Genomic DNA, 27,746 nt, shown 5'->3' on the forward strand with positions numbered 1-27,746 from the left:
GTCTCCACGAAATCAGCATCCAAGGACCCACACTCAACTAGCTATGCTCTTTCCTCACAAGAAGAACCCAAAGAGCCAGACTGCCACCCTTCACCTCAGAAACAAAACTTGATCTGTGGAGCCCTCAAGGGATCAACCCTCAGCCCGACCCTGTTCAACGTATACAGGATATCGTTCCTCGGCCCAACCCTGTTCAGCGTCTACATGACACTGCTCGCCAACATCATCCAATCCCAAGACATCACCATCATCTACTACACCAACGACACCCAACTCATCCTCCCCAGACAGACAAGACAACCAGCACCAGAACCAACTTCACCAACTGCATGACCATTGTAGCAGAATGGATGAGAACCAGCTGCTTGAAGCTCCACTCCGACAAGACAGAAGTACTAGTCTTTGGAAACAAGGTCACACCATGGGACGCCACCTATTAGGACGGAAGAACTGCATTGTGATAAATACGGTGCATTCCTGCCCTTTCCATGTAACACATCATAGCAAGGTGACTTTCTGTGCTGCATTACTTTTATATGCCCCTTAGTGTTGGGCAAGCCAGCTTTAGATTAATAGAATGTGCTCCACTATGCTGATACTGACCTGTTGGGGCAGGGAGAAGTAATGCGCCTTCATCAGTGGTGGTTGTGAAGAATGCTTTATGGTGGTGACATAAGAGTGTGGTAGAGCCAGATTACAAATGCTGGATCCAGTACAAAGGAGAGGGTCACCAATTAATAAACTGAATAATTGTAAGAAAGGCCAAGCAATGATAAGGAAAGACAGATGATGCATAAGCTGTTAAAGGCCACAGATTGTTCTCTGAAACAAAAACAGACAAGCCTGGAATTGTGTATTGGCTAAGTAGAGAGTTGACAAAATGAATGGTGGTGAGTCAGGAAACAATGCTCAACAACCTAGCCAGATCTCACCTGAACCACCACCACAGTCTTCTGTTTCTGACACTGCTGCTTTTTGATTAGGTGTTCATGTGAGCGCCATAGCATATCCGCTACACCCTCTCAGTGAACTATCCACCTCTGCTACACCAGTGTCCAGTTGGGTGCAGTGGATGGGCCACCTCCCTACTGCTTCATTATGCAGGTAAAGAGATATTCAAGTTACTTCAGAACTAACCTAACACAGGGCATGAAACTCACTTCAACAGAGCAATGGTGGCCATACAGGCACAAGTCAACCCTGATCCGGGGTTACAAATCATGGATGCTGTGCAATATACTTACCCTGGACAGGCCTCATGACCTATCGAATTTAAAGGAAGCAAATCTAGAATCTACGCTTACCTGAAGACAGAATCACAGTGCACAGTTAACACCATTCAAAGTAGACCATGTGCCGGATGTGGGAGGCCTTAAGACAGATTACATTGTGGATACTGCGAGAGTGAGCCATACCAAGCAACTGAATGTCCTGCCCAAGGCAAAGTATGTTCAGCATGTGCAAAGCAACTCCATTTTGCATCAGTTTGCAAAAGAGGCAGAAGAGATTGTGCCAGTTTAAGAGGGGCAGCATTAGTGGCGGCCAGAATATTGTGAACTGTCTTAATGAGAAGGTAGAGTAGGCTCTGATAGTAAAAGAAGACAACGAGGAGGAAGATGACAATGGAGAAGGCTTCTTGGTTAGGTCAGCAGGTAGATTATTTAGCACCAGACAATCACAGCCAAGATGAAAATTCAAAATAGAGGGACCTGCTGTCACTGTCCATATTGACTCAGGAATGGCTGGTAACATAATTGACAGAAATCAATACTCACAGCTGCGTCACAGACTTAACCATTCAGCTTCAAAGCAAGCATATATGCAAATGCTGGTTTTACCCCACTAACATTGGCTAGTATCTTTAAAACCACAGTTTTCCACAAATCTGCAACCATCAAAGCATAAATAGGGTGACAGAGGTGGTACAGGAATGCTGCTGAGTTGTGCAGTAGCTGAAGATCTAGTCTTCATTTTTTTTCGGTTGGCGCGTCAACATATGGAGCAGCATTGAAATGTTGAAACAATATAGTCATCTCTTTTCTGGCCTACATTGCCTGAAAGCAAAGCCTGGCATTTTTCATAGTGATAAAACAGTTAAAACAGTTGTACTCCAACACACCCGAGTCCCATTCCATGTAGGGTCTCAAGTAGAGGCAGAACTTATAACAGTGGAGCAAATAGGCATCATTGACAGTCACAAATCCACACCATGGGTGTCTTATATGGTAAATGCAAGTAAGCTAGAGCAACTGAACTCAGCCCCAACCTACATTCATATGAGACTGCCCAATCCTGCTATTAGGTGAGAGCACCACATTAATCCAACAATAGATGACATTTTAGCAGACCTTAAAGGACTAAGGGCCCAATATATATGTTGGCGGTAAGCATACTCTGTCGCAATGGTGAAGGAGTATGCGTACCGCCAGCATTATGGTCCGCCTGCCGAATTTAGATGTGGGCTACCTTTGGTTTAATCACGGCAGCGACTACCCCATCCCCGCCCTGTGGAGTTAGTGCCATCGGAGGCAGACCTCTAATTCCGCCCACTTAATTTAGATGGGTAGAATTAGAGGTCATCTTTCACTGTACGTCACTGCCAGCAAAACCCTGACTCTAAGGGGTAGTGAAAACTGCTAAATGCTCCCCTTGCCATGGGAGAGGACCCCCATGGAGTTAGGAGCATTTTCGTTTTTATTGTCAAAAGAAACTCCCGCTTTGGGGATTCCCTTTTTGAAATTAAAAAGGAAAGCTGTGTGGTGCAGGGCTCCATCATGTTGATGGAGTCCTCTGCACCAAATTGCAAAAAGCATTGATAGGAACTGCTGTGACGGCAGGTCCTGACAATGGTTTAAGAAATGATTGCCCGCTTTGCGGTCATTTTTTAAATCTTTTGGACGGTACCTCGATCAGGGCGATGGATTAGTTTACTCCGTTGCCCTGGTGGAAAAACAGGCCACCCGCCGGATTATAATTCTGGCCCTAAATAATTTTTTTAATTAGACCTGAACACTGGCTAATACCAGTTAATACTTGACAAACCCAGTCATTACCTTACAACATTTTCAACCCATACAGGCCTGAGGCAAATTAAAAGACTAAGGGGCAGATTTATGAGCCCCTTGCGCCACTTTTGCGTCCCTTTTCCCATGTTAAAAGTGACGCAAAAGTGGCGCAAGGGGCTCATAAATCTGCCCCTAAGCTTCAGCGGTGTCGTCATCAGCAGACGTACATTAAAACTCCATACGAGGCCACACTTCCTGGACTAAATGGTGTCATGAGTATGAGTGACGACGTTCTCACCTATGTAACAAGCACAGCAGAACACCATCAGAGGCGAAAAGCCACTACACATTTTATGGCTGCAGAAGCCTCAACCTGCACCGAGATAGATGTGAAAAATGAGGATTTTTGAAAGCCAAAATCAAGTTCTTTGGTTACATTTTCTCTGTCTAGGGTGTCAGCATAGATTCAAAGTAAAGTAGAATGCTTACGACAGGCACCTCTCCAGCAGACCATGGCTGAAACTTGGGGTTAGCAAATTACTGTGGGAGATTAATTCCTAAATTAGATGAATTTACGGAACCTCCTTGCATACTTGCCATATCAAGTTGGCATGCCAATGGCCTGCAGAACACGAGGTGTTCACTGACACCAAAGGCATATTTATGACATTATCGCTGAATGCAGCGCAGCAAGTCACCTTGCTATGCTGCGTGATAGGGAAAGGGCAGGAATGTGCTATACTTACCAAAATAGGGTACATTCCTGTCATTGTCAATCGCTGGTGCACAATGTGCTGCCTAGCGGCAATGTAGGCTCCCTTGTGCACTATGGTGCAAGGGTGCCTGCGTTGTAAGCAGGATTGTTTTTGGGAAGGAAGGGATACCTTTCTGCACAAAAACAATTCTGAGGGCAATTTTCCTCTTTCTATGTGTGCTGCAGAATGCATCACACATAGAAAGAGGAAGTAAAGAGGAGAAATCGAGATAATTCTCCTCGTTACATCTCACCTGGGTAGACGTAGCATTTTGATGCATTCCCAGGTTTACCAGTTTTTGTACATCTAGGAATGCGCCAAAATCCATGGGTGGAGTGTGGGAACACCCACGCTCCACCCATGGAAGGCCTCTCTGGGGCAGAGTAATGCAATGCAGCAATTTGGGCAGCGTTGCGTTACTCTGTATTTATCAACCCATGCAGGGCCATGCAAGATGCCCTTGTGTGGCTTGATAAATCTGACTTAGGTTTTGCGTCATCCTTGTCCCCCTTTACATGGTGCAAGGGCGATGCAGAGCCTTCATAAATTGGCCCCATATCACCTATTCAAAATGACATGAGGGGTACGTTTAGTGAGATTTAGCACCGTGTTTTTGTCACAAAAGTAACGCAAATCAACACTATTTTTTTTTACTAATATACTTTCCAGCACAACACTTGCTTTGCACTGGAAAATCTATTGAAAGTAGAGCAAAGCCGCACATAGCACTGCTTTGCATTAGTTAGCGTAAAGGAAGAGTTTCATGGGTGGTGCATGGGCGTTCCCATGCATCCACCTAAGTTTTCTAATGCAAAACCCTATTTACTAATAAAAGCAGACAGGGTTTCATCAAAAATAGTGCCCACTTCAACCAGGAGTAGTCACGGAGAAATGCTTTTATTTCTCCATTCTTTTCTGACTTTGCTTGAGTGCTTCACAGTACAGCACACATACAAGGAGGGAAAAGTTTTAAAGTTAGGGCCTCATTTATGGGGATTTGACGTAGGGCTGTGCAGCAAGTTGTCTTGCAGCGCTGCCCCACGTCATGCACCGTATTTATCTAATACGGTGCATTCCTGTCCTTTCCCCCAGTGCTGACACCCTTTCGGCAGCCTAGCACCAATGCAGAGACCCTTGCACCATGGTGCAAAGGTGCCTGCTTTGTCAGCAGGATTGTGTTTGTGCAGAAAGGGGAACGGATTATTTGTTGTCCTATGTTGGTATTCTTTTTCAAAGCAGATAAGGGTTTTCCAATTCCTTGAACTGTGCCAATTGTTGGGTATGATCTTCTTGAATGAGTTGGTATGAGGACCATATGTTGATACACACACCAATCGTTCCATAGATTGTTTACACTTTTTGGTTAGTAGATGAAATCCAGAACGACATCCAGAAGGTTATGGATGAAGGACTGGGAACTGGCATCCTAGGACCTAAAGAATTTGATTACCTCATAAAGAAACATCCAAGAATCCCCGTAATGTATTTCTTACCTAAAATCCGCAAAGATACCTTCACCCCCCAGGACGACTCATTGTATCCGGCTGTGAATCAATCTTGGAGCCCCTCTCGAAATATGTGGATACCTTCTTAAAACGTTTTTTAAATGAGGTTCCCTCATACTTACGTGATACAATGGACTTCATTATTAGAGTGGAGGGATATGATTTTCATCCCGTGCAAAAACATCTTAGTCATACTGGATGAAACTTCCCTATATACACGAATCCCTAAAGATGAAGTGTTAGAGGCGATGGAGTTTTATCTAGAGTAAAGAACAAGACCACATCAAGTATCGACTCAATTCATCCTGCACCTGGCCTCACTGTCCCTCAGAAAGAATTGTTTCAAATTTGAAGATGATTTTTTTCTAGAAATAAAGGGGATTGCGAAGGTGTGAGAAAGTGCCATCTTTCTTGCATGGTATGCCCCCACTTTTTGCTGAATTGCTGAATGTACTTTGACTGAGTGTGCCCTGGACTCCTGCCAATCAGGTGCCCAGGGCCTATGTTCCTTCCCTAAAGACCTAAAACCCAAATTGGCAAGCCCTGGCCACATGTCAGCCCCTGGTAAATGGTACCCTAGGTATCCAGGGCCTTGTGACCAGGGAAGGCCTCTAAGGGCTGCAGCACTTGTTGTGCCAGCCTTAGAGGCCCTGTACCCTAACACACACACACTGCCCTTGCAGGCTGAGTGTCTGGGCACAAGACAAAACAGAGAGTCGACATGGCACACGTCCCTGTGTGCCATGCCCACCACCTACACTGCCCTGGCATACATCAGCCACCCCTCTAGCTGGGTGCCCTTTGCCAGTGGTGTGGGCACAGGAGCATGAGCCCTGTGCCCCTAAAGTACCCAGGTCCATTCCTGTGCACTGTAAGTGCAGTGCTGCCATTTAAGAGTACATGGTGCTGAGAGCTCGTCAAACACGAACTCCACAGCACCATAATGGCAACACTGAAGACTGAGAAGTTTGGTATCAAACTTCTCAGCACATTAAACCCGCACTGATGCGAGTGTGGGATTTAATGTGCCAAGCACCCCAGAGGGCATCTTAGAGATGCCCACTGAAACCTAACCTACAATCCACGTCTGGTCTGGGAGGCTGCCTAGGCTGCCACACAGCAGACATGTTGCTGGACCCCTGGGTAGGAGAGCCCCTGCTCTCCTGGGCCTGCAACAATGCACATTATGGGCGAGTTGCTAGATCTCCTCCCCCAGGATGGGCAGGGGGAAGCTTCAAAGGCATGCAGCCTCTGTGAGCTTCCCCAGGCCACTGGCAGCCCCCACTCTGGCGGGAAGCCTGACGGAAACCCCAAAAAAGGACAGGGGATGTGCCAGCCTGCCAACCCCACCCCTCAGGTGGGGGAGGCGAGATGAAGCACATCTCCGGGCACTCGCCATCTTGAAGATGGGAGGCCCTACCCAATCAGGACTAGGCTACTGCCCCCTCCCACAGGTGAGAGGCAGGATAGGGGGTGTACCCACCCCAGCACAGGGACCCATTGGTCCCTGCCCTTCACCTACCTGTAACGCCCCTAAATATAGTATTTAGGGGCACCCTGAACCTTCCTTCCCCAGATTCCAGATTCCAAAATACAAAGAAGAGCAAGAAGAAAGAAGACCTGCCCTGCAGCTGCTAAGAAGAGGAAGACACCAACTGCTTTGGCCCCAGCCCTACCGGCCTGTCGTCCCTCGAACCTGCTCCTGCTACAACCCGGCATCTCTTGTGGCCAGCAACCTCACAAACCCCGGAGGACCTGGCTATCTTTTGGCTCTAAGCACCTGGGACTCCCATGAGTAGAGGCTCTACTCAAAATCAGCTTCTAATCCCTGGCATCAGCCCGGAACCGCGAACCCTGCACACTCTGCACCTACCAAGCCTGGCCTGTGCTGGAGTGAACAAAGACCACGAGGACGACCCCCCGGCGATTGTGACCCTTAGCCCGGCACCCAAGGACTTCCCTTGACGCTCCTGACGCCGCCTGCAGCCTCAGAACCAGGTACCCCCCCAACTGCGATCAACAGAGGGTCAGATTTCCAGACACCAAAAGGCACCCCTGCACCCGGCACCCTGCGGCCCCCTGTGCCCAACTCCTGGGTACCTACCTATCCTCCAACTACCCAACTTACCTCTCGAAGTGATGGTGGCACCTGAAGAATCTTTGTCCCCGAGCTTGCAGCCTTTGTTCCTCCTTGAGCTTTTCCATAGCAATCCATTGAACGCCCGAAGGTTCAAAAGCACACTGCACCCAGCCGCCCGATTGGCCCTGGCAGTGCAACTTCTAATCCTATCTACTTCCCCATTTGCCCTGAGCAAGTGACCAGGAGCCCAGCTCCCACAGCCGCGTGGCCTGCTAGTCAGCAGCCACCAACCAAGGCCCCCCTGCCTCCCATAGGATAACATTGGGCCTAACTCTCTCTGCACCCGGCTGCCCCTGTGCCGCTGAGGGTGAAACAACTGTACCTACCTGACCCTGGGAGAGCCCTGAGTCTATGCTCAGAACCTTAACTTTGCCAGTCTAGTACTTACCTTAAAGCCGATAACTCAATTTTCTCCATGGGGTAACATTGACTGGTTTCTTCTGAAATTTCTTCGAAGTGTGGAGTTTTCAAAACTTAAAATATTCACCAAAAATCAGCCGAGTAACGAAAGCAAAAACACTCACCTGCTGTTAGGTGAGCTCCCAGTGCTGGATCTTGGTGCCCAGCACTGACCCTGAAAAATATTCACAATCGTACTTACCAGTAACCCAATTTTCTTCCATAGGGAATCATTGTCTGTTTTTCTGTAAAATTTCTTCTACGTGTCAATTTTTGAAAACTTCAAATATTCTTTAAAGATCGTACAAACTGTGAAAACATAATTACTTACCTGCTTTAGAGAGAGGTCCCTGTACTGAGTCTAGGCACCCAGTACTGGATTACAAAAGTAACAAGAACATACTATACCTGCAACTTGAATTTTCTTCCATAGGGAATCATTGACTGTTTTCTATGAAATATTTTCTGTGTCAACTTTTAAAATATCACAATATTGTCTAAAAATCATAACAGCAACTAAGGCGACTTTTATCACTTGTTTCTGAGAACTGACCCAGGACTGAATCTAGGATCCAGTCCTGGAATTACCAAAGTAATCCTGAAAGTAATCTATTGCAAATAACTTAAAACTTCCATTGAACTCAATGCATTATTGTGTTTGATCTTGTGTTGCCTATTGCAACAATCTGTAACTTTCTACAAAAGCCAATTGCATATTGCGAAAGTATTTATCCAAAGCATCTCATTCTGAGAAAGTATATTTTGATACCTATTGTTGGTTCAAAAATAAAATAAGCATATATTTTTTTATATATAAACCATTTACCTAGAGTTCAGTTATTGAGTGTGTGAGACCATTTGCTGACTGAGTGTGTGCAACAAATGCTTTACACTGTCCTCTGATACTGCCTTACTGCTCGATCAAGCTACCACTTTAGAGAGTAAGGTTATATCTAACTTTAGCCTCTGCCAAACCTCTGGGGACTGTGTACACACTATACCTATTTGGGAACAGTATATACAGAGCCCTTTTTTCACAGAAGGGTTTTCCCTTCGCTCCAGAAATGGCAGTATCATATATGGGCCGATTTGAGGACAAACATGTCCACAACAAAAACACCTTTATTGGTCACATAGCGCAATGGTACCGATACATAGACAATGTTTGGTGTATTTGAAACGGGAATGAGGTAGCCCACATTGAATTTCACGCTTGGTTAAATAACAGGAGCCCTGATATCAAATTCCGTTTGTCTTACTGCACAACAAATCTGGCATTCTTGGACGTGGAGTTTAGGGCATCCCAGACTGCATTAATCACTACCTTGCACACCAAAGTGACAGACAAAAATAATGCTTTGCATTGTAGGAGCTATCATTTCAGGAATTTGAAAGACAATTTGCCGTATGGGCAATTTTTGCCAATTTGGCGCAATTTGGCGCAACTGCACCCGCAGGGAAGACTACGAGCTACATACCCATACACTGATTGACAAACTGAAGGAAAGCGGTTACCCGCATAAACTGCTGAAACACTCCATGAAGAGGGCATGGTTTACACCTAGAGAGCATCTACTAACCAAAAAGTGTATACAATCTACGAAACGTCTGGTGTGTGTATCAACATATGGTCCTCATACCAACTCATTCAAGAAGATCATACGCAACAACTGGCACCTCATCCAAGGAACAGTATAAGGAATTGGGTTACCCTCATTTGTTTGAAAAAGAATACCAACATAGGACAACAAATCATTTGTTCGTGTGATGTTTAAGCAAAAGCAAAAAGACCGGACAACCTGCACTCCCTTTTGAATTTGAAACCCATCCAGGGTCAACACAAATGTGGTAACTGCGTGGTGTGTAATTCTACCATTGAGGGGTCTATCTTTATGGATGGTCAAATATAATGGAGGCACAATGAGTTCTCGAATTATAAAATTAAAAATATGGTATGTGCCCCTGCCAAAAAATATATATCGGCAAATCAAACCAGGAGGTATAACAAAGGATGGGTCAACATCGCTCCAGGTTGAAGAATAAAATTTCTACAGCACCTATGGTCAACCACTTCTTAGAGAAGGGTCACACAGAAAGAGATTTCAAGTGGACTGTGCTCAGTGTCAGGCAGAGCCCAAGAGGTGGGGACTCAGACACTTCGCTAGTTAGAAAAGAGGTTTACTTAATTATGAAGTTCAACACAGCAACAAGGGGCTCAACCGAAATGACTGAAAGCAGCAAGCTTTAGATCAAGACTGACCATTCAAACGGTTTCTGTTCAGCCACTGAATATGTATTCAAACGGAAAGCACTGGACTACAACATTCATCATGCAACCCTCTGGAGCATGCACAAAATACACCCGTTCCATACAAGTTAGCATTGATAATTGACTCACGGTCCTTTGTCAACTTCATTGCCAGAAAGCAGTTCACAACCGAGCAGCCTCGAAGATGAAGCTGGAACTTTGAACCACTGAAGAAGCCACATAGAGTATCAAAGGCAAGTTTGAATCGAACTGCGGACTTGACACACAGTTTCTGACATGAAAAAAACACACAAATGGCGGTCCCACACGCTGTGTGAAATAGTGAACGGCTTTTCCTTAGAAACAAGCGTGTGAGGACAACACTTCTCTAACAAACGTTTTTTTCACTTCACTGGCGTGGAGAAAACCATTGCCGTCTCTGAAGAGGATGAACAGTTAAATTCCAAATCATAAGGCGAGTGAAATCATTACGATAATAGAATACGGCCATGACCGTTTGGGTCCAAACAGCTTGGCAACATAAAACCGCCTTGCTAAACAAGTCTAAGGTCAATATTGGCATATTCTAACTTGCTTAAAGCTTTACAACGATATTGGACTAATACTTTGCACATTCCTTTCACAGGAATTTGTTTCTTCCAAACACCAAGTTGGGATATATTTCCTACCAAACGACTCAGTACAAGATCCAATAGAGGTACACTGGGATAATAGATAACATTGTGGAGTTAATTAAGAGGGTTAAACCACAGTTAACATGTCCTAATACTACTCCTTTACATTACACTTCACAGAAACGGCCAAGTCCCGGTCCTGGGGAGAACCCCCAAAAATGTCAGGGGTTTGAAACACGTTGGCCTATGCCTTTGTGGAAAGAATACTTGCAACCAAATTGAAAGTGCATGAGAGAGATTTAGAATGCATTAACTCTCTCCTTGAGCTAGCGGCCCCAGGGTACTTTACACTGGCACGACATAGCACAGATAGCAACAAATGGAATATTCCGCCAAGTGTTAACATGTAAATGAAGAACTTGTCAAAGAAAGGTCATCTATACTGTGTTTCTTTATAGACACAAATATGTTGGTTTGTCATTATATGATTTTTGTATATTCATGTTGTGAGAAGTTGGCCTGATGTATGATGTCACTAGTTCTAGTGTACACCTTATATCAGTCCAAATACCCTTATGGTGATTGGTTGTAAAGTCAACCTTATAGACCAGCTATCCTAGTGGTAGCATGGACAAGAGCAGTCTTAGGCTAAACTCTGAATGGCATGTGAAGCCAGCTGTGATACCATATATAATCCCTTGAATACCAAATGAAAGGACACCACAACAGATATATATATATAAAATAAAGTGTATTTATTCTAAGCAAACCCTCAGCACTCTTTATGAGATTAGAGGTAAGTACAACACAGTCTTATTTATGCATACATTAAGTCACACAGGTAAGTAATACAGTTAGGCCCTAGGGGCCACGCAAACCATATACTAAGTAAGTGGTATAAGAACCACTGTCACGGAAATAGAATAGGCCTAGGCCTAGGGAATCGCTGGGGCTACACTACACTAGCTCTAGTTAGGAAGTGGGAGGCCCACGGGATTTAGGACACTTCCGGAGTAGCTAGGAAGTTGAGACTTGAAAACTAGACACTAGGATAGTCACTATCCTGATGAGCACCGGAGTACCCAAGTTACCTAGCCCACAGGCTGCGGGTGCATAGGGGTGAAGATGCGTCGTTTTCGTCGTCGACTCCTATGGATGCCTGAAGAAAGATGCTGACAGGCAGTCAGTGAAGAGTGTCCGGTGGATCCCAAGGCTGGGATCAAGAAGAGAGGAAACCTGCAAGCAGAAGGGACAGAGTCAAGGTCACTAGCCAGTGACCACGTGGAACCAGGAAGGAGCCAGGCGAGGTCGTGAAGATTGCAGGTGAAGGTGAAGCTTGTCGCTGCAGCCAGGAGGACCAGGAAGCGTCGAGGACGACCAGGACCAGGAGGCGAGCTGTCCCACGAAGGCTCTTGCTGTCGGCGGCGTCGAAGTTGGACTAGGACTCACCAAGCCTTGGCAAGCGGAACCCACGAAGAACGAAGGACTTGCTTCTGGTGCAGACCAGGAAGGTCTGGGGTGCTTCTTCTTTGCAGAGAAGCGGGAGCCAGTCTGGAGGAGCCAAACCAGCGCAGAAGATTTCAGGGTGCGTCGTCACAAAGGCCACTAGCCAGCGGGCAAGCAACCGGACAGACGCGGCAAGCAGGAAAATGCTGAAGGGCCCCACGCAGGACTCGTGGAGTGTGGGGGGCTGATCTTCGGTGCAGATGGTGCTTGGGGTTGGGGCTTCTCAATCCCCGGTGCACAACTTCGAGGGTACCTCAGAAGCTGCGCTTTAAGTTACTAGCCACTTTTTTCAGGTAGCCGGTCCCACGTCGCTCGTCGCCTCCACGGATCTCAGCTTTGCTGTCGATGTGGATCAGGGTCGGAGAAGTGTGGAAGTCAAGGCTCTGGTCAGGCTCTGCAGTCGGTTCCTCGTAGAACGTGGGCAAAGCAAAGGGTAGTCTCTTGATGGTGCCTGTTTGCACAGGGTAGCCACTCCTTGGCTACAAGGGAGATTCTTCAGTCTTCTTCTTTCGTCGAATGTCGAAGGTCCAGAGTTTCTGTTCAGTTTTGCAGGTTCAGGATAATCTAAAGTCTTGAGGCCCAACTCCCACTCTTATACTAATCTGGGGGGCTGGGATACCTGCTAGGTCACGCCTTATGGGTGGGACCTGGGAGGGGGTGGTTACACCCACTTCCCTTTGTCCAGTTTCGCGCCAGAGCTGGGGCTGGAGTGCCCCAGCGCCGGTTTGAACTGGACTATGCAAGGAACACCTTGTGTGCCCCAGGCATGTCTCATTCCTTTCAGCCCACCCTGCCCCAATACACTAAAGGCTGTCTGGGGAGGTGCTAGCACCTCCCCAAGCAGGAAACCTATTGTCCAGGCTTCCCTGGCTGGGATCACTCCCAGCTGCAGGAGGTCAGACTTGTGTCGTGGCAGCAGCATCCATTTTGTGATGCTGAGGCTTTGGTCAGAGGCTAACAGTGAAGTATGATTTCAACATGTCTTTCCCTCTAGAAGGGGGGAATAATATTCTCATGTCCAGAAATGGCATGGGGGTATTATTCCACAGTGTTAGACACCTTACACTACATGTTTCGATAAAGCCAAACCATAGTTACCATAACCGTCTAAGATTATAAGGCACTTTAAGAGTATATGGTAGGCGATATCATAGAACAGCTACAAGGACAAGGTTCCGAAAGCTGCAGACAGGCTCAGCTCATGCTAGAGCACCATCTCACATGTTACCAAGCACTCTGCCTCCAGGATTGTTAAGGCCTGCCATAGGAGTGACTGATAGGTACACATGTGTCTATATGTAAGTTAGGTATAGGAATACTACACCTAAGCAAGGGGTGATTACACGACCTTGCCCCAGCTGAGTGATCAGCCAGTTGTGTCAAAATGGAGGCCAGGCCAGGGGTGGCATAATACATGCTGCAGCCCCTGGTAGGCCTAGGGTACACCTATGCCCTGGGTACCTAGGGTACACTGTACAGGGGCCAATAAGGTGATCCTATCCAAACGGGTTATGCACCTAAAGTACATAGTATTAATTTAGAGAGAGAACAGCAGGGCTGTGGGTCTGATTAGCAGGCCCACAGCCACATCTAAGTCGAAAACCAGTAAAGCAAAAGCAAAAAGTGGGGGTGAACATAGAAAGCAGACCCTACTCTCCTACACAACCCCCCCCCAAACTTAGGGACATTAAACTAACCTTGACCAGTTGAGTCTTCATGTTCTAAGTGGAAATATCTGGAGAGTCCATCTGCATTGGCATGGTCAGTCCCAGGTCTATGTTCCACTGTGAAGTCCATCCCCTGTAGGGAAATGGACCACCTAAGAAGTTTGGGATTTTCACCCTTCATCTGATTTAGCCACAAGAGGGGCTTATGGTCTGTCTGAATCTTGAAGTGAGTGCCAAACAAGTATGGCCTCAGCTTCTTCAGGGCCCAAACCACAGCAAAGGCCTCCCTCTCAATAGCTGACCAACGTTTCTCTCTAGGGGTCAGCCTTCTACTTATAAAAGCAATGGGCTGGTCTTGACCATCTACATTCAGTTGTGAAAGAACAGCTCCCACACCTAACTCAGAAGCATCTGTCTGGACAATGAACTCTTTGGAGTAGTCTGGACTTTTCAGAATAGGTGCACTGCACATGGCCTGCTTCAGGTCATCAAATGCTTTTTGACAGCTTACTGTCCACTGAACTTTCTTTGGCATCTTCTTGGAGGTCAAGTCATTAAGTGGTGTCACTATGGACCCATAGTTCTTAACAAACTTTCTGTAGTACCCAGTCAGGCCCAAGAAAGCTCTGACCTGAGTCTGGGTAGTTGGAGGAGCCCAGTCCTTTATGGTCTGGATCTTGCTCTCCAGTGGTTGAACCTGACCCCCACCAACTAGGTGGCCCAGGTATACAACCTTGCTCTGCCCTATCTGGCACTTAGTGGCCTTGATAGTGAGGCCTGCCTTTTGCAGGGCCTCTAAAACATTCCTCAGGTGGACCAGGTGATCCTCCCAGGTGGAGCTAAAGACAGCAATATCATCAAGATAAGCTGCACAATAATCATCCAACCCAGTAAGGACTTGATTCACCAACCTTTGGAAAGTGGCAGGTGCATTCTTCAAACCAAAGGGCATTACCACAAATTGATAATGTCCTCCTGGGGTCGAGAAAGCAGTTTTGGCCTTTGCACTCTCAGCTAGTCTGATTTGCCAGTAGCCTGCTGTTAGGTCAAATGTGCTCAAAAACTTAGCAGCTGCCAGTCTGTCAATGAGCTCATCTGCCCTAGGTATTGGGTGGGCATCTGTCCTAGTGACAGCATTGAGACCTCTGTAATCCACGCAAAACCTCATCTCTCTCTTACCATCTTGGGTGTGAGGTTTTGGCACAAGAACTACAGGACTAGCCCAAGGGCTCTCTGAAGGTTCAATGACTCCCAGCTCCAACATCTTTTGTACCTCAACTTTTATGCAGTCCCTGACATGGTCAGGTTGCCTGTAGATTTTACTCTTCACAGGCAGACTGTCACCAGTGTCCACCTCATGGGTGCACCAGTTTGTCTGACTTGGGGTCAGAGAGAACATATGTCTGTAGGATTGCAGAACTTGTCTGCAGTCCTGTTGCTGATGGACAGTGAGGCTGTCAGAAAAGACCACACCATCAACTGAGCCATCATCAGGGTTCTGAGTCAACAGGTCTGGGAGAGGGTCACTCTCTTCCTCCTGCCCCTCATCTGTAGCCATGAGTAGCCCCATGTCTGCCCTGTCAACATATGCCTTCAATCTGTTGACATGAATCACCCTGTGGGGGCTTCTGGGAGTCCCAAGGTCCACCAAGTAGGTGACTTCTCCCTTTTTCTCAACAATAGTGTGGGGTCCAGACCATTTGTCTTGGAGTGCTGCTGGGGCCACTGGCTCCAACACCCACACTTTCTGCCCTGGCTGGTAAACAGTCAGTACAGCCTTTTGGTCATGCCAAGCTGTTTGGAGTTCTTGGCTTGCCTCAAGGTTTTTAGAAGCCTTCTTCATATACTCTGCCATCCTGGAGCGGAGACCAAGTACATAATCCACTATGTCTAGTTTGGGTTGTCTGAGAGGTCTCTCCCATCCTTCCTTCACCAAACACAGGGGTCCTCTTACAGGATGCCCAAACAAAAGCTCAAAAGGGCTGTAGCCAACCCCCTTTTGTGGGACCTCTCTGTAAGCAAACAGAAGGCAGGGTAAAAGGATGTCCCATCTTCGCCTAAGCTTGTCTGGTATCCTTTTATCATTCCCTTTAGGGTCTTGTTGAATCTCTCAACAAGCCCATTGCACTGTGGGTGATAGGGTGTGGTGAACTTATAGTTAACACCACACTCCTTCCACATTGCAGTCAAGTATCCTGACATAAAGTTAGTACCTCTGTCAGAAATGACCTCCTTTGGAAAGCCCACTCTGGAGAATACTCCAAGCAGGGCCCTTGCCACAACAGGAGCTGTTGTGGTCCTCAGGGGAATTGCTTCTGGGTACCTGGTGGCATGGTCCACTATCACCAGTATGAATCTGTGCCCAGATGCTGTTTGTGGGTCCATTGGTCCTACAATATCTATGCCCACTCTTTCAAAGGGGACCCCCACCACAGGTAGTGGTATGAGGGGGGCCTTTGTGGTGCCACCTGATTTGCCACTGGCTTGGCAGGTGACACAGGAGCGACAAAACTCCTTAGTATCTTCTGACATATGGGGCCAGTGAAAGTGAGGGACAAGCCTGTCCCAAGTCTTGTTCTGGCCTAAATGTCCTGCAAGGGGAATATCATGGGCCAAGGTTAGAAGGAAGCCTCTGAACTTCAGTGGTATGACCAACCTCCTGGATGCACCAGGCTTGGAGTCTCTAGCCTCTGAATACAGTAGCCCTTCATCCCAATACACTCTATGGGTACCTTGAGCATTCCCTGCAGCCTCAGCAGCAGCCAGCTGTCTGAGGGGTTCAAGAGAGGGGCAGTCTAATTGAGCCTGCCTCAGATCTGCCCTTGAAGGTCCCCCTGTCCCAAGAAACTCAACCTGATCAGGTTCAAGTTCTTCTAGGACAGTTCCTTCAGGGCTCTCAGAATCATCCTCCTGGGAGGGCTGATCCACCACCTGAGGCAGGGGGGAAGGCACAGCCTTAACCCTACTGCTCTTTCTCTTGGGTTGTGACTGGTCCATAGTTTCAGGATCCAGCACTTGTTCAGTGGTGCACTTTTTGGCCTGTGACCTGGTCACAGCAAGGACATGTGCATCTATCCCCAGCATTTCTGCATGGGTCCTATACTCCACTTCAGACCAAACTGAAGTTTCAAGATCATTGCCCAGTAAACACTCTACAGGAAGGTCTGAACTAACAACAACTTTCTTGAGGCCAGTTACCCCTCCCCAGGAGAAGTTAACAATAGCCACACTATGGGAGGTAGTGGCATTGCTAGCGTTGGTCACTAGGTAATTCTCACCTAGTATGATCTGTCCAGGGTCCACAAAAGCAAGTGTCACCATTGTGACACTAGCTCCAGTGTCCCTGTAGGCCTGAGCCATTCTTTGGTTGATAAAAGGTGTCTGTCTGTACTTGCCCAGGTTACTGGGGCCTACAGTAGAGGACAAAGCTAAGTCCCCATCACAGATCAGAACAGCCTGAGTAGGTACTCTGACTAGGCCAGAATCCTCCTCAGTTCCCAGGGTTAACCCTACTACACCCTTTTGCTGGGAACCACCACTTACAGCTGAACTAGGGGGTACAGTTGCCTTAGGGGCAATGGTGGCTGGGGGCTTATCCTTTTTGGTGCACTCACTAAACCAATGTGAGTTGGACTTACAATAGTTGCACCATGGTTTCTTTTGGCCATCTTTCTTTTTATCCTTTTTGGGACCACCCTCCCCCTGAGCCTTTTGGGGGCCTGGTGAAGACTTCTGGTCTTTTTGTTTCTGCTCATTACCCTTCTGGTCTGCCTTTTTCTGATCACCGCCCTGGTTCTGGTTTTTCTGCTTAACTCTAGTCCTGACCCATCTATCTGCCTTCTTTCCCAATTCTTGGGGAGAAGTCAGATCAGAATCAATCAGGTGTTGATGCAATAGCTGGTTTTGACAGTTGTTAAGTATTTGCTCTCTCATGATCAAATTATACAATCCTGTATAGTCCTTAACCTTACTTCCCATTAGCCAGCCTTCCAGAGCCTTAGTGGCACAATCTACAAAGTCAGTCCAGTCCTGAGTCTGTGTCTTCTGGGTATCCCTGAACAACAACCTGTATTGTTCAGTGGTTAGGCCAAACCCATCAATCAGAGCACTCTTCAGGACAGTGTAATTATCTGCATCCTCATCACTAACTGTGAGGAGCTTGTCTCTGCCTTTCTCAGAGAAGGAGAGCCACAAGATAGCTGCCCACTGACTTTGGGGTACCTGCTGTACTTTGCAAGCTCTCTCCAAAGCAGTTATCCATTTGTGGATGTCATCCCCACACTTGTAGGGAGGGACAATCTTGCTCAGGTTTCTATTATCATAGTGCCTGTCTCTATCCTTAGGGATATTGCTGCCACCAGTGGGTTCTGACCCACTCAACTTTTGTTCTCTAGCCAGAGCAAGCTTCTCTTTGGCAAGGGCACGTTCTTCCCTCTGAATCCTCAGATTAGCTTCCCTCATTCTGGCTTCATGCTCCTTTCTCTCAGGGGAAGTCATTCCCCTGTGAGAGGAAGCATTAGAGATGTTAGAGACATGGGAGTGGATGGATTCCCTTGAAGGGGATCTGTCCCTCCTGCTTCTCTGTGTAAGCCTACTTGGGGGTCTGTAAGGGGGGACCCCATGCAAACTCCCATGTAAGCTTAGGTTAGCCTGGCTAAGTCTTCCTACTTGGCCCTGGCTGTCTACCTCTTCATCTGAAGTCTCCTCTGACTCCTCTGTGGTGGGTAGACCCTCCTCTGTACCTAGGGTACCTGCCTGAGATGCCCTAATAATGTCATACTCCTCTAGGAGTTGTCTTAACTGAAGGAGGGTAGGGTTTGCACCCTGTTTTATTCCTCTGGAGGTACACAAGTGTCTCATCTCCTGGAATGTTAAGGTATCATATCTAGAGGGGGTCTTTTGCAGACCTGATCCTCCTGAGGGAGCATCTACTTGATCTCCTCTCAGAGACATGATCTAGTGAGGGTGTGGTGTGTGCACCTACCTACACTAGTTGTATCTACTAAACCTCTCTAGTAGTTGTAGTCAGGGTGTGTTACTCCCTTCAACCTACAACTACAAAGTCCAGTAGGACTTAAGTATTATAATCTATGTTATATGTACCTAGACAATATCTGTGTGATCTTTCAATTTAGTATCTCAAGATTACAATGGTATTACAACAGCAAGCTCAGATCCCAACCGCTGCTCACCAATGTGAGAAGTTGGCCTGATGTATGATGTCACTAGTTCTAGTGTACACCTTATATCAGTCCAAATACCCTTATGGTGATTGGTTGTAAAGTCAACCTTATAGACCAGCTATCCTAGTGGTAGAATGGACAAGAGCAGTCTTAGGCTAAACTCTGAATGGCATGTGAAGCCAGCTGTGATACCATATATAATCCCTTGAATACCAAATGAAAGGACACCACAACAGATATATATATAAAATAAAGTGTATTTATTCTAAGCAAACCCTCAGCACTCTTTATGAGATTAGAGGTAAGTACAACACAGTCTTATTTATGCATACATTAAGTCACACATGTAAGTAATACAGTTAGGCCCTAGGGGCCACGCAAACCATATACTAAGTAAGTGGTATAAGAACCACTGTCACGGAAATAGAATAGGCCTAGGCCTAGGGAATCGCTGGGGCTACACTACACTAGCGTTAGTTAGGAAGTGGGAGGCCCACGGGATTCGTGTGCAGAGTGGAAACACTCACGCGTAATGCGTAAAAGTCAATAGCAATAGTACAGTTTAGAAAACGGTAGATTTAGGACACTTCCGGAGTAGCTAGGAAGTTGAGACTTGAAAACTAGACACTAGGATAGTCACTATCCTGATGAGCACCGGAGTACCCAAGTTACCTAGCCCACAGGCTGCGGGTGCATAGGGGTGAAGATGCGTCGTTTTCGTCGTCGACTCCTATGGATGCCTGAAGAAAGATGCTGACAGGCAGTCAGTGAAGAGTGTCCGGTGGATCCCAAGGCTGGGATCAAGAAGAGAGGAAACCTGCAAGCAGAAGGGACAGAGTCAAGGTCACTAGCCAGTGACCACGTGGAACCAGGAAGGAGCCAGGCGAGGTCGTGAAGATTGCAGGTGAAGGTGAAGCTTGTCGCTGCAGCCAGGAGGACCAGGAAGCGTCGAGGACGACCAGGACCAGGAGGCGAGCTGTCCCACAAAGGCTCTTGCTGTCGGCGGCGTCGAAGTTGGACTAGGACTCACCAAGCCTTGGCAAGCGGAACCCACGAAGAACGAAGGACTTGCTTCTGGTGCAGACCAGGAAGGTCTGGGGTGCTTCTTCTTTGCAGAGAAGCGGGAGCCAGTCTGGAGGAGCCAAACCAGTGCAGAAGATTTCAGGGTGCGTCGTCACAAAGGCCACTAGCCAGCGGGCAAGCAACCGGACAGACGCGGCAAGCAGGAAAATGCTGAAGGGCCCCACGCAGGACTCGTGGAGTGTGGGGGGCTGATCTTCGGTGCAGATGGTGCTTGGGGTTGGGGCTTCTCAATCCCCGGTGCACAACTTCGAGGGTACCTCAGAAGCTGCGCTTTAAGTTACTAGCCACTTTTTCCAGGTAGCCGGTCCCACGTCGCTCGTCGCCTCCACGGATCTCAGCTTTGCTGTCGATGTGGATCAGGGTCGGAGAAGTCTGGAAGTCAAGGCTCTGGTCAGGCTCTGCAGTCGGTTCCTCGTAGAACGTGGGCAAAGCAAAGGGTAGTCTCTTGATGGTGCCTGTTTGCACAGGGTAGCCACTCCTTGGCTACAAGGGAGATTCTTCAGTCTTCTTCTTTCGTCGAATGTCGAAGGTCCAGAGTTTCTGTTCAGTTTTGCAGGTTCAGGATAATCTAAAGTCTTGAGGCCCAACTCCCACTCTTATACTAATCTGGGGGGCTGGGATACCTGCTAGGTCACGCCTTATGTGTGGGACCTGGGAGGGGGTGGTTACACCCACTTCCCTTTGTCCAGTTTCGCGCCAGAGCTGGGGCTGGAGTGCCCCAGCGCCGGTTTGAACTGGACTATGCAAGGAACACCTTGTGTGCCCCAGGCATGTCTCATTCCTTTCAGCCCACCCTGCCCCAATACACTAAAGGCTGTCTGGGGAGGTGCTAGCACCTCCCCAAGCAGGAAACCTATTGTCCAGGCCTCCCTGGCTGGGATCACTCCCAGCTGCAGGAGGTCAGACTTGTGTCGTGGCAGCAGCATCCATTTTGTGATGCTGAGGCTTTGGTCAGAGGCTAACAGTGAAGTATGATTTCAACATGTCTTTCCCTCTAGAAGGGGGGAATAATATTCTCATGTCCAGAAATGGCATGGGGGTATTATTCCACAGTGTTAGACACCTTACACGACATGTTTCGATAAAGCCAAACCATAGTTACCATAACCGTCTAAGATTATAAGGCACTTTAAGAGTATATGGTAGGCGATATCATAGAACAGCTACAAGGACAAGGTTCCGAAAGCTGCAGACAGGCTCAGCTCATGCTAGAGCACCATCTCACATGTTACCAAGCACTCTGCCTCCAGGATTGTTAAGGCCTGCCATAGGAGTGACTGATAGGTACACATGTGTCTATATGTAAGTTAGGTATAGGAATACTACACCTAAGCAAGGGGTGATTACACGACCTTGCCCCAGCTGAGTGATCAGCCAGTTGTGTCAAAATGGAGGCCAGGCCAGGGGTGGCATAATACATGCTGCAGCCCCTGGTAGGCCTAGGGTACACCTATGCCCTGGGTACCTAGGGTACACTGTACAGGGGCCAATAAGGTGATCCTATCCAAACGGGTTATGCACCTAAAGTACATAGTATTAATTTAGAGAGAGAACAGCAGGGCTGTGGGTCTGATTAGCAGGCCCACAGCCACATCTAAGTCGAAAACCAGTAAAGCAAAAGCAAAAAGTGGGGGTGAACATAGAAAGCAGACCCTACTCTCCTACACATGTGAAAACAAATGTGTTTTGATGTAAGTTTGAACTTTTTTGTCTTATAATTAAGTGGTGCCCTTCACAGAGACATGTAATAATGCAACAAAAACTTTTTGAGAACGAAAAAAGAAAAGTGAAATAAATCATAAGGGCTAATGGAAAAAGAACATTGGTATCTTTGTTTTGAGTAGATTAAAAATTGTGGCAACTAGATACTTTGTAAGTTTATAAAGTTTAAAGGGGTCCAATATAGTCTGCGTCAAGCCTTCCTTTATTAACACTTTTAGAACGTTGGCATTTTCTTACTTTATGACAGCCTCACGAAGGGAGCTGGGGTTGACATTTGCATCCTGATGGAACCAAATGTACCACCCAAGACAAGGGTAAAATTGCCGACTGCCTCTGATACAATATGGGGGAAATATCTCGCTTAGCACAAAGAAGTTTAAATCATAAACATGGATCGAGAATTCGAATAATGCACCTCACACAACAACATACACTTATCCAGTTTATTTAATATTCATTTGAGTATCATATCAAAAATATATTATAAATAGCTTGTGAACAATATATAAAAAATAACACATGTATTTAATTTCTTCTTTTTTTCTCTCTCACCCCTCACCACTCATTCAAGATCAGTCACACCTCAACATAACTCTCACTCATGCCGCAACTATACTCATGCAACTAGCAGACTAAGCGTCAGAATAAACCAACTTTGATGTGCGAAAAGATATGAATAATGGGAAAATGTCAGATCTTCCAATCATAGATCTACGGCAGAAAAGATTTTCTTCTAATATTTATAAAACAAAACCTTCAAAGTTTCACACAATTTGTAACATCAGTGCTGTTCTATGCTGGATCAATTAGACATCAGTATAAGGGTCTCCGTGTGTTGCAGAACACGAAATGCTCAAATATTTCTGTTATGCCATGTGCCGACACGCATTTCGGTAAGGGCCAACTTGAATCCAAAACTTTCCTCAGAGCACATTAGCTTGAATTGGTTTAAGTAATAGGGGTAGGGGGAAAAAATGAAAACAAAGCAAAGATGTTTTCATCAAACGGTCATATCCTCGCATGTTGCAGAGTAAAAAAAAGAAAACCAATCAAATAATATTAGGAGTGCTCATGGTTCACTCTGCCGCATCAATGCCCTCCAGATGGGGGCCAACTTCTTCCTATTCCACTATGTAGGTTCTGCCCTGAGGGGACAGTTAAATCTCCCCGTATCTGGGTGTTCCTCTGTGTTTCATAATATAGGGGTTATCTACATATCCAGGGTCCATCGTGTTGAATGTCTCCATCTTAGCGGCCCGGAATGGATAGGCCTGCGGTACTAAGGAGCGCGGGCCTGCCGATGAAAATGTCATGGCAACAAAAGCTGTGCATCCTGATGGCCCATTACCAGACTGATGGTCCTTCCTGAAGTAGATTGGGCGTGAGGAGCTGACCCTTACACCTGAATAGGGCTGTGCCTGTCCCCACAAAAAGAGTTGAATACCTCCCTGTAGTGTGTCTGGATCCAGAGCAGGAAAGGCAAGGACCTTGTAATTTTCAAATGACTGTTTGATGTCTCCCCCTCTTCAAAGGCACATTTGGGTAAAAGTACTGGACCCCTGACGCTACCAAATTAAATGTTGCTGCAAACAAGGACACTCTGCCTGGGAGAAGAACTGCTGTGCTGTAGGAGGGACTGCCACTTCCCTGCCTGCTTTGCTGAGTTGGCCTGCTGCCTGCTGCCTGCTGATTGCTGTGCTGTAGGTAGGACTGCCACTTTGTTACCTGCTCTACTGTGTTGGCCTGCTGCTTTTTGCCTGGGACTGAGAGAGACTAGACCTGCTCTCTACATCCTTGAACCCAAGATTCTCCAAGGGCTTGTTGGCTGCCTCCTGTTTTCTGAAGTCTCAGGTACCCAAAAAACTTCTTGCAACTCTTCTCGCGCTGCAGGACTCTGCAATCTGTGAGTCTTACCTTTGCCTGAGGTGCCCCACTAGTAATGGGTATGAGAAGAGGGTTCTACAACTGTTTTCTTTAAAAATCAACGCAGTAGCCCCTTTACGCTGATTGGAAACAACGCAGTGTCCTCCGATACCAATGCAGTGCCAATTCGACGACGAAACGGGTTCCAACTGCGAGGTTTGAAGATGATGCAGTGCTGTGTCTTCGACACCATCTGTGAGGCTCGACTTCGATGCATCGACCCGACTGCTTGGAAAAGAACGATGCTTCGTGCTCTTGACATCAACGCTTTGCTCCATACAAGGCACTTTTTCAGTGGCCCCTATGTGAGTTCTGTAGTCGGCTTGCCCTTCATAACTGTCGGCCTGAACTTGGGATTTGTACTGGTTCTTCGCTACCTCAAGTAACCTTTTGACCGCTAGTGGCTTCTAAGCACTGTTTTTGCATTTAATCTTTAAACATTCATATCTCAAATTCTATTTATTGGATGTTTTGGCCCTGTTTTACTCGGATAAATATTCTCTATTTTTCTAAATTGGTGTGTACTCTGTTTGTGGTGTTTTTATTGTGTCACTGTAATTAAAGTGTGCACAAATATCTTACACATGTCGTCTTAAGTTAAGCCTGACTGCTCAGTGCCAAGCTTCCAGAGGGTGAGCACAGGTTAATTTAGGTTGTGTATCTGCCTTATCCTGACCAGGATTGTGACTTCTGCTTGGACAGGGTGTATACTCTGCCAACCAGAAACCTTAATTTCTCACAAAGGGTATCCTTCCAGTATAAAACATATGCTAGACTCATGCAGACACCCATTGCACTATGGTGCAAATGTGTGTGTAAATGGCGCACGGCAGCACATTTATGCACCAACGCTAGGGAGACGGGAGGAGAGTGTCCCATCTTTCTGTAAATATGGCTCCCTCCTTCTCCTGTAGTGCAGAATTTGCGGCTGATGCACTACACTGTGTGACATGGTCGAGGTTTTAACAATCGAAGGCCAGCACCGAGCTAGGGGTAGACTTGCATCTGATAGGTTTAGGTACAGTACTGCTGCTTCATTAACAATGTCGGACTGCTTTTTGAACTGAACATAGTTGAATTGTTTTTGCGAGCAAAACTCTCGTGCAGATGTTCCATGTCACTACTAAATATCCTTCAGCAAGGATAGAAAAGTGGGCACGATCTTCAGAACTGCAAACTATTTAACTCAGATAATAGTCTCATCTCAATACATTCCATCTAACAAGCTAGGTCTGCTTAAATTTCAAATCCAATGCTGCCATCTTGTGGCAATTTGACGATTCTCTTCTTTCAGATACCCAACGGTGAAATGTAGTTTAGTATATGGCCCATCATTTCATAGAACACAGAAAAAAGGGTGTTTATTTTTTATTTCCTTTGAAGTGCAGAGGTACTTGATAAAAATTTGTTGGAGAGCCTCTGAACATGTTAAATTTGGCAATCGGGTTGCATGAGACAATCCATAATTTGATTTTTGGCAAACTGTTCACAAGAAGTTTTTCTTTCTTGAAATTGCTATTGGTGTCCTGGCGCTGAGCAGGTGTGCGTGTCTAGCCCTGCCTCTGGTAGGTTGGTTAATTGAAAAGCCAGGTCTTCAGCTTCTTGCAGAATTCTAAAAGAGAGGAGGAGGCTCTGTTGTTGAGTGGGAGGTCCTTCCACACATCAAGAGTACCAAACGCTCTATCCCAAATATGTGTAAACCTCTTCAATTGTGTTGCACTGTAGTAGCAATCACTACCAAACAGTAGTGATGTGTGAATGAATGTCTTTTTATTTTTATGTTTTTTCTCTTCTCCTTGATGAATATGAACTGCCTATTTCAATCCGTTCTTCCTAAGTGAAACAATAATATGTGCTTTCCCCAAAATTAAGATAAAGGTGATTGCAGACTCTAGTTATCTAGAAATTGCTGAAAACTGAGCTGTTTAAACTAACATCTGAGAGCCGGAATCTAGGGCGAAGCGCATCTTACTACTTAATCTTTATTCAGAAAATGGAACAATTCATATGTACTTATAACCAAGCCCTTAATTGAGTTGAAGTTGAACGGAATGACTAGAATGCTAACCTTACTTGTGGCACTTTGTGATGAGGCACTATGGCCACACGTCAAGGGTCAGTTTTACTAACATTTGACGCAATGCAACATAGCTAGACAACTTGCTGCACTGCGTAAAATGGAGAGAGCAGGAATGCTCCATATTTATTAACATATGGTACACTCCTGCTCTCTCTCTGCGCTGGTGCACTTTGTGCAGTGTAGCGCTTATGCAGGCACGCTTATGCCATAGGTCAACGGAGCCTGCATTACAGGCAGTATTGTTTTTGTGCAGGAAGATGTTCATTCCTGCAGAACAACAATCCTTATAGACAGGGACATTTTTCTATTTCTATGTGTGCTGCAGAATTCAGTATACATAGAAAAAGGAAATAACAAGGAGAAATAAACATATTTCTCCATGTTATGCCTCTTTCGGGATGGCGTAGCATTTTAACTCAATTACTACCCTTAGTAAATCTGGGATCTTACCAAAGTCTATGGGTGGATGCATGGGAAAGCCCATACACCACCCATGCAACACCTTCCCAACACAGAGTATCACAATGCTGCAATTTGCAATGCTGTCTGTTACTCTGGATATACTAAGCCACGCAGAAGCACGCAAAGGGGCTTTGCGTGGCTTAGTTATTCTCACTAAAGCTCTTGTATTGGCTTGTGTCACCTTTCGTGATAAAAGGGCAACACAAGAGCTTTCTAAATCTGGGCCCAGTGCTTCGACTGTACACATTATGCTCCAAAGGCAGCAGTATAGACTGAGACGAAATACATGAATAACTATATATTTAAATATGTACTGTAGCTATTGCTTATTTTAATAAAGGCTCTTCTCATTTGTAGCAGTCCTATTAACTGTGTTTGGAATAACTATGGGCCTTGGTCGGAATGCGACGGCTGTACAAAGACTCAGGTAGGGTAAGCCTATGTGCATGACTTTCACTTAATGATACCTGTGAATTGTGATTTATTTAACAAGAACACTTCCATTGATGAATATAACATTAGTATTATGAATAGCTGTATGTATACTATAAAAATTCCATAGTGATACATATTTTCATTTTAACCACTTTTCACCTGTGCCTAATCTCTCAAAATACCTGTTCACGGACTCACAAAACATCAGCAACTAATCTACATTTGGTTGTAGTTTAAAGAAATTGCATGACATTTTACAATGCACTATTTCTCTTCAGTTAACAAGGGAGATTATGGCTGGTGAGGGCGTATGCAATATTTCTGTGTTACAACGTGGTGGACTTTGTGAGGTAGATAAATGTAGGATTGATTAATTTAATTTATTATTATTTTTGAGTTTTATAAAGCGCTAGCAAGACCCAAAGGTATCAGAGTGCTTTACATGCTATGAGAATACGTGTACTTGAAATAAACATGAGGGGATTCATGTGGGTGGGATCATTCATAAAAGGAGTAAAATACCATACATCATTAAGGTATCAAAATATAGTCACCAAAGGTATATAACAGTAGAGCATTAAGGTCATGTTGTTGACACAGATGGGAGACTGAACGAGTTAGAACTGCCTTGGAGGATCAGGTCGAAGTGGGTAGGGTGCCGTATTTCAGTTTGGGCACGTGCTGAAGTAGTTGTTGAGCAGCAGAGATTTTCGGTCCCATTTGAAGCAGTAAAAGGAGGAGTTGCAGCGGAGATCTTTTGGGAGCGAGTTCCAGATCCTAGGATCATTGCCTGAGAAGGAGCGTTCCTCAGAGGATTTCTTCTTCATATTAGGAGGTATGAGAAGAAGAGAGTTGGAGCTTCACAGTGCCCAGTGTCTTCCTGCTCTCGAAAGTTTGGTTTCAAGTAATTTGTTTTATTTTGTATGATGGACTTTGTGAGTGATAAAGCTGTCTTGAAGAAGCATTTGCCTTCAATGGGAAGCCACTTGAGACTCTTG

General features: G+C 46.1%; 1 protein-coding gene across 1 annotated transcript in view; it reads left to right on the plus strand.

Moving 5' to 3' along the window:
- Nucleotides 1-27,746, plus strand: part of C7 (complement C7) — a 571,431-nt gene that overhangs the window by 41,323 nt on the left and 502,362 nt on the right. The window contains exon 3 of the mRNA XM_085631170.1: nt 26,671-26,740. Coding sequence (XP_085487296.1) covers nt 26,671-26,740 — 70 coding nt within the window. The remainder of the gene's footprint in view (nt 1-26,670; nt 26,741-27,746) is intronic.

The sequence above is a fragment of the Triturus cristatus genome, chromosome 2_1 (genome assembly GCF_964204655.1).
Source record: "Triturus cristatus chromosome 2_1, aTriCri1.1, whole genome shotgun sequence".
NCBI classification, from domain to species: Eukaryota; Metazoa; Chordata; class Amphibia; order Caudata; family Salamandridae; genus Triturus; species Triturus cristatus.